The sequence below is a fragment of the Myotis myotis genome, unplaced genomic scaffold, assembly GCF_014108235.1.
Source record: "Myotis myotis isolate mMyoMyo1 unplaced genomic scaffold, mMyoMyo1.p scaffold_m19_p_2, whole genome shotgun sequence".
In the NCBI taxonomy this organism is placed as follows: domain Eukaryota; kingdom Metazoa; phylum Chordata; class Mammalia; order Chiroptera; family Vespertilionidae; genus Myotis; species Myotis myotis.
In genome coordinates this window covers 136784481-136797152 of record NW_023416324.1, presented here as the reverse complement: position 1 = coordinate 136797152, position 12672 = coordinate 136784481, and the positions used below count along the sequence as shown (strand labels likewise).

Below are 12672 nucleotides of genomic sequence, written 5' to 3'. Positions count from 1 at the left end.
AATAAAGGCAATGTGGGAAAACACACACACATCACACACACACCACACATACACCACACACCACACACACACACACACACACACACACACACACACACACTACAGCAGTTTCTACCTGGAGCAAAGTAGCTTGTTTCACTTCCTTACATTTTTTAAAAGAATTCTAGTGAAAAAAAGACATAGAATGAGTCCTTGGGAAGCATGAGGATGAATACTACAAGTGATATTAAAATGAAAAATAGCATATTGTGCATATTTATATTGAAAAAGTGATAAGGACATAAAAATGTAAAATTTACATTCCGACTGAGAGAATTAAACAAGGAAATTGTGAAACTTGCATAGTAGTAGAGCAGACAGCACAATATTCTCTATATAATGTTTGACTTTCAAGACTCACTGGATGAGCACAGACAAGATGCGAGGAGCTATGAAATGTCACAAAGCATTAGGGCATTCAAAGAGGACTTCCACAATGAGATGGAGAAAGCACATATACCTGACTTCCAATTAGGAAACATTTTTACCTCTAGCTCCCTCTGATGACTCAGTGCTAAATGTAACATATTCCAGGCCTTCAGAAACTAGTAAAAAACAACACAGGATGATACAATTGATCACTATGGGTTGTTGTGAACATTGAATGGATGAATACAAACTATTTAGAAAAGTGCCTTGTACCTATAACTGCTCCATGCTAGCCGATATGATAATACGTTATTACTAAAACCAAAAGAAGCTCTGATAACTGAATTGAACTCACAATTATATAAATGTTGTAGGTTACTAATAACAACCATACCTTGTGCTGCCAACATGTGTACTCAAATGCCATTAGCTAATTAAAAGATGCACAAAGGAGATGAATAAGATTACTATCCTATGCTATAAAAAATAAGATCCAATGTTTCAAGATAAATGTTAGGGTGTAACAACAGCATTGCTAAGGATGTTTTAAAAATTTAGTTTTCAATTTTGAAGGCAATAAGTTCAGGTTTATATTGTATAAGTAAAGTTTTTTATCTTTTCTGAAGGGAGAACTTTCTCCTTCCTTGATGGTCACAATTGAACTAGCATTCTTTTCACGTGGCAGAACAGAATCAAGCTTACTGCGAAACTGTACCACAAATTCATAGCTGTTAGTGAAAACTAAGGATAAAGAATAAAATCAGTTCTTTTAAGTGGTTTTGTGTATTACTTAATCAGATACATGATTATTATCTAAAATGAAACAGAGCAAACAGTGAAATAAAGGTAAGTTTTTCTACACTGTTGAGTAACATAACATAAACATAATGCATTACCAAGTTAACACTAATATACAATCATGGAAAGAGCATCATACAATATGTAGAGAGAGTTGTTAAATGTGCATTCTTTTGTGGTTTTTTTTCATATTTGGAAATACAACCCTTGAAGTTTATCCCTTGAAGCTCACAGTATATCCAGATAAATAAAACAATCTATTTACCAGGTTGACTTTGTGTCATTTCTAGGCTTCGTGATGTCACTGGTCTCAAAATTAGAGTTTGAAGATCAGTAGGAGCTGAAAGAAGAGGATCTAAGTTGTCAATTATGTATAATTTATTTCATAGGTTTTAGACAAGGGTAGCAATGAACTGAAATGCATAGACCCTCAAAATAGCAGGATGATGGAGAGCTCATGCAGACTATGCATTATTTAAAGCAGAAACTGGCAAACTATGGTCCTCCTCTGCTTGGCCTGTGAGCTGAGAATGTTTTGTACATTGTTAAAGGATGGAAAATATTTAAAAGAACAGTAATATTTCATAACATGTAAAAGTGGTATGAAATTCAAATGAAGTTTTATGGGAACAAAGACACATCCACAAACTAAGATAATTCAAGGCATATTTACATATCATTTACATATTGGCTTTGGTTGCCTTCAGGCTAAATTGCAGAATTGAGTAGTTGTGTCAGAGACTGAATGGCCTGCAAAGTCTAAAATACTCACTAATTCTTCACATAAGAATTTTTGCTAACCCCTGACCTAAAGCATCCTTCTAGAAAAAGCAAGAGCCTATTTGAAAAAATCAGGTTGTTAATTATTGCATCTGAATCTGAATTCCCACAAGGGCTTTTAAGAGCTTCCTACAGCTGATTTCATAATAGTATCATTAACATAATGCTCAGTATCACCTAACAGTGTTTTGTTCTATGTTTCAGTTTGACTGCCCTTTTCGGTACCTTCAGTAGGGGGTGAGACTTTTTGTTTTATTTTTGCTGTTCCCTCCCTTCCATCTACTAATTCAAATCCTAAAGTTATTTCAAAGTCCAACTATTTTTTTAACATAGATCCTTGACTCCTTTAAATATTTTCTCTGCATATTTTTACCACCCAATTAAACAAGTTGCTTTTGTATAAGCAAATTGTCTTATATCTAAAAAAACTCAAGAACAGGTTTTTTTCCATAATTATATTATCATCTGTTCAAAAAGTAAAACACACTCTTATTTTGATCTCCATCTCTGTTCAGCTCCCCACCCCACCCCACTCAACTGCTAATATGGTGCTGAGAGCATATAGACCAAGGAAATGTTTGTTTACATAAACCAAAGAAGCAGCACTTTTTAAAAAGAGATGAATGAAATGAAATAGTAAGAAAATTGAATAAGATACATCCTTTGTCAGAGACAATCCTTATGCAGGGCACATGACGAATTTGGCTACCACATAGGTCTCCCAACCATGAGCCTTCTGGTCAACCCTGTAGTCGTAGACATGCTAACCATTATTTTCACCTTCGTATTTAGAAGGCATAGAGGTGAGAAGTGCAAGTTAGCAAGACACCTATTTGTCACTCCTGGGGCCCGACTGCAATGGGCTGGAAGGACTCTTAAACCAGAAACCATAGATTTTCTTGTTTTTAATGGAGAAGCTTCAGGAAGATGCAAGTTTGAGAGGAGGATTCCCCACCCCCCCATTGTTTTAAAATTAAAGAAAGAAGATCTTGGTTACTATAGTGTTTGAAGGTCTAGAAACAACCACCAACATTATACATAGGACCTATGTTTTCTAAAACATATGAGACAGTTTCTTGAGTTTATTTCCAAAGTGTGAAAAAATTTATTATACTAACATAATTTGTTCCTTATCATCACTGAAGGTCCTTTAGAGTCCAATTTAATACATAAAATTTATTGATTAAAGGAATAAATATTAATATGCATAGTTAGATACTCAGAGAAATTTCTACTTAGATTAAGAACAATGTTATACTGTGGTGGAAAATAATGAATAGCCAAATTCATCAAAGGTTGCAGAGCCTGTAACATATTTATTAGAATTGGCACTTCCAGGAGGCAACATTTTTTGATAATTTAATACAATTAGGAATCCTCATTCCTTAAAATAGGAAAAGAGTAATGAGAATATCAAACAGACCTTCTAGAAAGTAAAGTTGCTCAGAGAAAGTTCATGTTACTTAGATGACATTGTTTTATAGATTTAAATACCAAATAGAAGGAGAGCAATTTGATCCTCAGACTCTTCACACTGAATCATATAATAAAATTTTAAAGGGGGTTTCATACCAGATAGATTTCCTCAACTGGATCCAAGGACATTTGTTAAAAACAATAGGTAACACTGGAATTAAGAATCCTGACTACTTATATGATGAAGTATGAAATGGAATGGCAATCAATAGTAGCCTAAGAAAGCAAGAGCAACTCTGGCTGTGACAGTGATGGAATGGGTTTTAATGAGCAAGAATATGTTTAATGAGGTCATAAAAATTGTTACCTAATGTTCCTGGAGCCTCAGAACTATGAATAACATGTTCAAAGCCTGTAGTGGGAACTAACCAAAAGCAACAACATGAAAATGAGAAAGTTTAAACACACATAGAAAGTCTTAATTTTTCCTTCAAAACATTAGTTTCAAATGACAAACAATTTTTTTAAACCTTTGAATGGACAAGAAGTAAATAGTTTCTTTTTGAAGTTTTGGTCAAACTGTAGCTAGGAATAATTCATTGCAGAAAGTAGTCACAACTCTTCAACTCAGTTAAACATCTTATTATGGTCAACATGAGGTTTTCCAAGGTGCTTGATTTTCTGACTCTTAATTAATATGAAAGCTTGCTTTGGAAAATCTGTTTGGGATGTGGAAGATGAGATCATTGTGGTTTTAGGAACTGAAGGGAGAAATTTTGGGTTACTCTAGTGAAAGTGGTTTTGGAAATAAGGCTCTTGATTTTCTAAAATATGTTATATTTCCTTAAAATTTAAGTTATATAACTTTTAAGATTAAAATATTTTCTCCTATTTTTTAAATTTCTTTTAATTACTAAGGAATCTTGAGAGATAAAATACATAAAATTAAGTCAAGGAGTGAAGAGTCTTAACTTCGAAAAAAGGTAAGGACTATAGCCAAGCTGTAGGTTGTGTGGTCTTAAATTCACACCAAGAAATTTAAATATGCCAAGGAATCCATGGCACTATACCAATTGTTATGTTTAGTTTAGTCTAGAGAAGATACAGACATTACCCACTGCATTTGAAACTTAGCTTTATATGTGAGAGCTGTTTAGACAAAAGTACATGAAAAAAATTCAAATAACACAAACATTCTAATCTGGTCCATGGATAGCTTTTAAAAATAGGTAACTTCTTTTAAGAGTCCGCAATACTTTTTTTTTTGTTAATCCTTGCCCAAGGATATCTTTCCATTAACTTTTAGGGAGAGTAGAAGAGAGAGGGAAAGACAGAGAGAAGCATAGATATGAAACACATCAATCAATTGCCTCCAGCATGAGCCCTGACCAGGGCCTGGGCCAGGGAGAAGCCTGCAACTGAGGTACATGCACTTGACTGGAATCAAACCTTGGACCCTTTGGTCCACAGGCCTACACTCTATCCACTGAGCAAACCCAGCTAGGGTGAATCTGCAATACTTTTAAGAAGAAGAAAAATAAAGTCGAAGGACAGTAGAGAATGACAAGACAGTCCTTTGAAGCTGATGACAATTGGATTATGATGATGATTGAATAGGTTGACAATGGGCAGAAAAGTTGATAAGAAACACAGAATATCATTACGTAATGTAAGAGTAACAGGTTGAAGGACTGTGGGAAGAACTGGCCAAAAATAATAGAATAAGCGGAAGAAATTTTAAAAATTCTTTTGATGACTAATTTCAGAGGTCAATTTTTAAACTTCAGAACTGAGAAAAGAGACACTTGTTCTTTGCAGGTTTGACCAAATGGCCAAGTACCCATTAATCTCCTTAGATATAGCATTGTACTCCACTAAATACTATGGTTAACAAGATGTTTGGTTATACGACTCTTGCTAATATGGAAAACTCTCCTGGACAAGATTTTTGCACATTTGTATAATATATACTTTTCTAACTCTACTGGGAAAAGCCTTTATCAGTCTACTTTCCCTCTGTACAAGTTGACATAAGTGCCTATTATTTTTGTCTAGTATTTAAATAACCACAGTACAATTATGAGTTCATATGTTTGAAAACATAAGGATCAATGCATACTAAATGGACTGTGCTCATCAAAATTTTAAAGTGGTCCTTGATTCAATAAGTTAAGAAACATTTTTAAACCTTGTCAGAAGAGTCAGTCTACTCTGTCATATAAGCTTGTCATTTAAACTTTCAAGACTTAGCGCATTTAAAATCTTAACAATTAACTAAAAATATTATTCACTGAAATAATATATCCACCAGTATAATCACAGAGACACTAATACAATAAAATATAATAAAAAATAATATGAGCCAAGAAATATGGTATTTCCAGAATTGATGTGACATAAGCAGTGTAAGTAAGGAATGGATGGAAATTCATGCTTGAAAGAGAAATGCACATGATCATGTGACACAATGTTGAGAAGTTACATGGCAGTTTGATGTCCTGAAATTAGTTTATGCACAGTTCTCGTAAATCCAACAGATAGCTTGACATAGAGCTTAGCATAATTTCAAGATGAAGACTAATGGATTAGCAACAGATGTTGAGATGGTTTTAAGATGAAGGAGAACCTGTTACTACAATGGTATGACAATGAGTAGGAAAAGCGCTATTTGAAGGACACACATTCTCATTACCTACGATTTCTGGAGCTTCAGTTCTAGGAGTACCAGGCTCAAGATCTGTAATAGGAACTAATCAAAAAGCAATGAAATAAACACTTGTGAAAGTCAGCAAATTAAATCTTACACATATAATACTGCTTTAAGAGGTGTACAGCAGTTTTAAATATTTTTCTAAAATTAAATACTTGTTATTTAAAGGCTCAGCCATCCTATAGCCAGGTAAATGTTCTTTTATGAGATAGTCAGTCATAGCCTAACACAAATCTAGTAAGTATCTCAATAAAGTCAACATGATATTTGTAAGTACCTAATTCTAACTATTGCTCTTGGAAACTTGTTTAAACATTTTATTAAATACTGGAGGCCTGGTGCACGGATTCATGCACTGGTGGGGTCCCTTGGCCTGGCCTGTGCCCTCTCATAATCTGGGACCCCTCGGATGCTGATTTTGGCCCGATCTGGGCAGGCCAGGCTGAGGGGCCCCACTGGTGCACGACTCTGTGCACCGGGCCTCTAGTATGCATATAAGATCTTTGGTTAATCTCTTCCCGCCCTCCCCCTCTCCCCTTTCCTCTGAGATTTATTAGTCTATTCCATGTTTCCATGCCTGTGTGTTGAGCATCTGCCCCCTACTGGTCAGTGAGTTGAGTGTCTGCCCCCTGATGGTTGAATGGTCAAATGGTTGAATGGTTGCTTAGGTTTTTATATATATAGATATATTTAGGTAACTATTCTGGCACTTGTTGGTATATCTGTGGAAGCTTTAAGAAAATAGCATGTTTAAAGAATCATATAATAAATAGCATTTATGTTTGAATAAAGAATAAAGCAAAGTGAACCATGTTCATCTCATTGAAAACTCAAATTTGGAAATAGGCTCAAACTTAGTTTAGGCACCCAATAAATCAGGATAAGGCACATTCACTCAGTGTGTGGTGCCCAATAGAGCACATCTCTGATCACAAAAATGTGGTATCCTATGATACTTGTAGGGTCAGATCCAAACTTCTGAGTCATAACTTCAAGAATTTTTCTTTTACTACTCTTGTGGGCCCTTCCAAACACAGCACTATCATCACCATTTAGTAGCAGGGCCCCCTTTTCCCAGAAGCCCATGCCTTTGGTTGGCCTCTGTACCCCTTTTATTCTGCCTGTTCATTTTCATGATTTTAAGACCCAACTTGTTTCTAACTCCTTACTTCTGTCCTTCACAGACTTCTCTCTTTCTCTGCAGATATTCACAGCCCCTGCAGAAAGATCAAGCTAGATTTGCACAGACACACTGCCTTGTTTCAATCTCTGAATGTTTCATATTGGGGTAGGTTTTGACTTTGACTATACCACGGACGAGAAGTTCAAGCTGCCTACTTTTGTGATATCCTCACAGCTGTTGATGTGACTCTAGAGGGATGAAAGGCACTTAATGTTTGGTTCTTCAATTAAAAATGCTTGGTTCTATTTAAAATATTTTGTCTTTAATAGAAGAATATAATGTAATAAGGAAAAGTAAATAAAATATCTATTAAAAGAGAAGATACTTATGCAGGAAGAACAAGGAATTCAGCTGCCACACAGGCCTCCCCCAGCCATGATTTCCTTTGCTAACTCGACAGTGGCAGCAGCAGCAGGTCATCTTGTGCCGTCACCCACAGAAGGCTCACCTGGTCTACCACGCCCACCCATGGACATCAACCCTAGGCTCCCCAAAGCTGCTGGGACTCAGTCCCTTAACCAGAAACCCACATTTACCCAATTTGGTTTGAGGTGCCTCAGTAGTTGGTGTGGTTTTAGGTTTAGGACGTGGACGGCGGGTCCGTTTTGATGGCTTAGGAGCTGAAGAAAGAAAACCTTCAGTTACTAAGGAGTCTGTAGTTCGGAAGTTATGGATAGCATGATGCGTGGCTCTCAATTTCCTAAAACTTATTAGATTTTCTTACACTTTAGGAAACGTGTCTTTTTAACTTTTTAACTTAAAATTCTCACCCTTATTATAATAATAGTATTTATTCTTTTAAAATTGGAAATTCATTGGAAATAAGTCATATATAAAATTATTAGCTCAAGAAGTGAAGAATCATTTTTATGACTCTTCTGCTGAATAAAAAGGTAAGAATCACTGCTAAAATATTATTGTGGTGGTGATACCCAAATACAAACTTTGACATTTTACTAAATAAGACCAGTAATCAACTAAAATGTCTATCAAAGAACAAATATCACATAGTTTTTTAAAAAAGTAGATCTTTAGATCCACAAAGAAACTCCTAGACACCATAATAGTTGTTAGATTCAAAATAATTGCTTTTAAACCACCTTTAACAAAACATTGGTGAAAAAAACACATAAAATTATAAAACAATTTCAGATGGTTATATGCATAACAGATGACTTGAGTTAGGTTCATGCATGGCTCTCTGAGAAACAAGGTATAACTTGTTTTAAGAATCAAAATCTTCAATACTTTTATGATGAAGAATATAAAAGAGTGACAAGAAAGAATGACAATGCAGCTTTAAGAAACAAAAGAACCTATAGCTACCACGTTGTTGGAATGAGTCTGACAATGGGAAGGAAAGCATTTAAGGAGGATCACAATGTGTTATTACCTTGTGTTGTCACCCAAGCCTCAGTGCTGAGCGTTACTGGTTCAAAGTCTGCAGTAGAAACTGACCAAAAGTATTAAAAGTAAACCAACTAATTGTCTTAAATGAAAGAAAAATGCAACATTTGATTCAAAATGAATCTTACTAGTATCATATAGTTTCTAGAGCTATATAGCATCTTCTAAAAACTTAAATATTTTTGTTAAATTTGGTTATATCAAGTCAAGTACTTATTTTCTTATTCCCCCTTCTTTGATTATCTAACTAATAAGCCAAAGTGGGATGTGTGGGTACTGCTTAGAACTTATCTTTGGAAAGACACTGAGGCCTCCTCATGACGAATCAAATAGTGCATCCCTCTATTCTAAGCAAAGAAAGAGCATGCCTTCCTGTGCAAAGAAGAGTTTTCTGTTTACGGAGTCAAATCTCAACGGCTCCATCAGGTGCCTTAGGAACACCACCATGAAAGTCCATGGGCCGATCTAGATCCAGAAAATCTTTGACTACCACCCTGGAGTCAGGCATCCTCTATACTAGTATCGTGGTTAGACTTTTTCTTTTGGTTAGTCTCTATTTTTACCCACTCTTTCTGATTTTATTCCTCCCCATCTTCCTACTCATCCACGTATTATGGTGATTTCAAGGCTCCACTCTCTCTTAATCTACCTTTCCCTGCTCCAAATATTACTCCTGAGATCCTGCTCAATTAGGTTGCTGGGACTCTAAACCCAGAATACGTGTTTACCTGGTTTGGACTCAGGTGTTTCAGGACCTGGTGTGGTTTTTGGTCTGGGACATGGACGACCCTTCCTCTGTGGTGGTTTGGAAACTGAAGGAAGAAATTCTTGGGTTACTACATAACTACATTATCTATGGTTCTGGATGCTATTAGAGGTCAAAACATGGCTCTACATTTTCCACAACTTGTTAGATATTTGCCTTTTTACTTTGAGATTTTTGTCATATATACTCCTCTTATATTTTCTTTCATCATAGAAGATTATTTGAAGACAAAAATACTTTTAAATTAAATAAGTAAAGATTAGTAATTATAATCAAAGTCTCATAAGACAGCTTGATTGGGCAACAAAAAGGTTAAGAGCTGTCCCTAAATTTTAATGGATAATAAAGGTCATACTAAGTCTGAGATTTATAACTTAATCTTTCAATTTGGGGCACATGTTTACGTAACTATTAAAATAAGGACATAGTATTCCCTAAATTGAAACAAAAAAAACCTAAATTCTATGCAAATAAAAAAAAAAAGTTAGAAATGTAGACATACAATACTGGGTCCTCTTGGCCCTATGATGGCTGTTAATGGCTTTCTCTATCTAGACTAGAGGTAGGGAGCCATGATATGTTTGAAAATAATTTTTACTATAAACATTGCTTAAATAAAACAGACTGATATGACACAACTTCAAGTAGGTTACATGGCAAATAAATGTTCTAATGTGGTCATGTATGACTGGTTCTATTAAAAACAATAGGTAATTTGTTTTAACAGTTTTCATAAATTTGCTTAACCTCTTCATCCTTCTAGAAAGACTTACGGACACAGACAAACAGTATGGTGATTTCCAGAAGGAGGGAGATGGGTGGGGGCAGGTAAAAGAGGGTAAAGGAAGGATAAATGGTGATGGAGGGAGATTTGATTTGGGGTGGTATACACACATTACAATGTACAGAAGATGTAGTGTAGAATTGTATACTCAAGCCCTATATAATTTTATTAACCAATTTCACCCCAATAAATTTAATTAAAAACAGTTTTCATAATTTTAAGAAGAGAATATAGATGAATGACCGTGAAGGATGACACTATTATCACATGAAGCAAGATGAAACTCTGGATTTTACAGTAATCAGGAAAAGTCTTATTGAAAACACAGGGTATCATTACCAAATGTTGTTCCTGTGGCCTCTGGTCTAAAAGTGACAGGTTTCAGGACTGTAGCAGGAACTGACCAAAAAACACAGTTAACCAAAGAGATTTTAAAATATGTGAAAAATTAGAACATTCACATCCAAACAATCTTACTTGTATATAATACTGTTATAGAAACAAAGAAAAAAATAACTAAGAAAAAGAGTAGATGTTTGTTCTTTGAAAATTTGGCCAAATTATATTCACAGCCAGATTTAGGATTAGCCTTTGAACTAGCTTAGTACCTTAAAGAAGTCAATATGAAATTCTCCTGGTTAAAGGAAACTCTACATGTATTTTTTAATATACACGCAGAAAAGAAACTGTCTATTAAAAAATCTGACCAACTTGTACTTCTATGGAAGCTGAACATGAATACTCACAATGTTTAAGTCAACATGGATAAATAAGTAGTTTGTAAGTTTGAAATAGATATAAAAATTAATCATTGAAGTGGACTATGTTGATCTTGCCAAGAACTCATCTATGGAAAGAATCTGAGTCCGCTGTCCAAATCATGGTACATAAGAGAGCAGAATAAAGATAGTCACTCAGTCTGTAATACTCAGCCAGATGGCCTAAGCCCAGAAAAAGAAAAAAAGAAAAGTTGAGACAGTTGATGTCTCTGTGTAAAGTCTAAGCTCCTGATTCAGGTCCTCAAAATCCTCTTTCAACTCTGTCTAGAATATGGACCCTTCCAAAGGCAGGGTCAGCAGCAGCCATGTTTTGATTATTTTGAAGTAGGAGAGTCTGCTTCAGGCAGACTGGCTCACCCTCAGGGCTGGCCCAACCCCTACCCCACCTATATGTCCAGTCCTTTTTTTGGTTCACGTTTCCCTCCATTCATTCAAATCCTGTAGTGGGTTCAAGGTCCAATTCACCTTGATCTTTTCTTTTGTAAGATCAATATTTAGTGCTTGTATCACGCAAACATATACTCAACTTTACTGTGTTAGAAATAAAATAGGTCTCCTACAGCTGACAAATCACCCATGATTGCCAATATTAGTCCAGGTATATGAAAGCAGCCTACAATTTGTTTAGTTACTTGAACTGAATAAATTGGCTTGCTAAAGAGGTTTAAGATTTGAATAAAATTTGATAGTAAGAAATACACTAAATGAATATCAAAGAATATTTTCACATGTTATTCTAGTCATATTCTCCTTGACACCTGGGAAGAGGAGACATTATTGACTCTGCCTCGTGACCTCACACTTAGAGGAAGTAAGAGCTTGGCACTGCTTTGCATCCTCATTAGGCTACTAAGGCTCATCATTAAATCAAGGAGTCACACATTTACCAGGTTTGGTCTGAGGTACTTGAGGGCTCAGTGTAGTTTTAGGTCTGAGATGTGGACGATGGGGTCTTTTTGATGCTTTGGTAGCTGAAGAAAGAAAAGCCTTGTGTTACTCTAGGTCTGATGGCTTTTGACATGAAGGGGAGGTTTTTCCAAAACCTGTTAGATTTCCTAAAGTTCCTGGAAATTGTCTATAGTTTAAAATTTTTACTTATTTTATAACAATGTGTCTTCTTATTGTCATTGAGGGAACTTTGGGGGCACCTCATTACTCATTCAAGTCATGAAAATTAGCACTTATAATCAGACACTCAGAGCATTTTCTCACTGGGAAAAAGTGATTGAGAAGGAGTGCTCAACTATGACGCAAGAGGAGGGGAAGTTAGGGTCATACTAAGGAAGAGGCATGCAATTTAAAATTTAAAATTTGGGCAATTCCTTATTTGTCAAATTAGTAACAAAATACATCAGTACTTAAAGTACCAAGAAAGAAACAAAAATAACATGCAAATAGTTAAAAAAAAATCTAGAAACTTGGATGCCCAAGGGAACATTGGAGTAGCTGTTATTGAAAATCAGCCTAGTTAAGAAATAGATCCACATTTGTTTTAAACTCAGCTTTAACACAGAACACGTTTCAGAGAAGCACAAGATAACATGACAGTTTCAAATGCACCACATGACAGGTTCATGATTTGGACTAAGGTCATGCCTGTTCTCGTAAAAACAACAGGAAACTTGTTTTTAAGAGGCTTCA

At 35.4% G+C, this 12672-nt stretch overlaps 1 protein-coding gene across 28 annotated transcripts in view; it reads right to left on the bottom strand.

Annotated features, from left to right (window-relative positions):
- The window catches only part of LOC118675254 (ABI family member 3 binding protein), a 257719-nt gene that overhangs the window by 77818 nt on the left and 167229 nt on the right, over positions 1-12672 (bottom strand). For 21 of the 28 annotated variants that reach the window (XM_036347661.1, XM_036347632.1, XM_036347642.1 and 18 more), the window contains 8 exons: positions 11919-12002; positions 10592-10651; positions 9431-9514; positions 8689-8748; positions 7832-7915; positions 6095-6151; positions 1472-1546; positions 528-584 (listed from right to left, as the gene is read on the bottom strand). The exons of 1 other annotated variant lie outside the window; for it this stretch is intronic. In XM_036347661.1, coding sequence (XP_036203554.1) covers positions 528-584; positions 1472-1546; positions 6095-6151; positions 7832-7915; positions 8689-8748; positions 9431-9514; positions 10592-10651; positions 11919-12002 — 561 coding nt within the window. The remainder of the gene's footprint in view (positions 1-527; positions 585-1471; positions 1547-6094; positions 6152-7831; positions 7916-8688; positions 8749-9430; positions 9515-10591; positions 10652-11918; positions 12003-12672) is intronic. 6 more of the 28 variants (XM_036347650.1, XM_036347651.1, XM_036347656.1 and 3 more) reach the window with 3 other exon arrangements.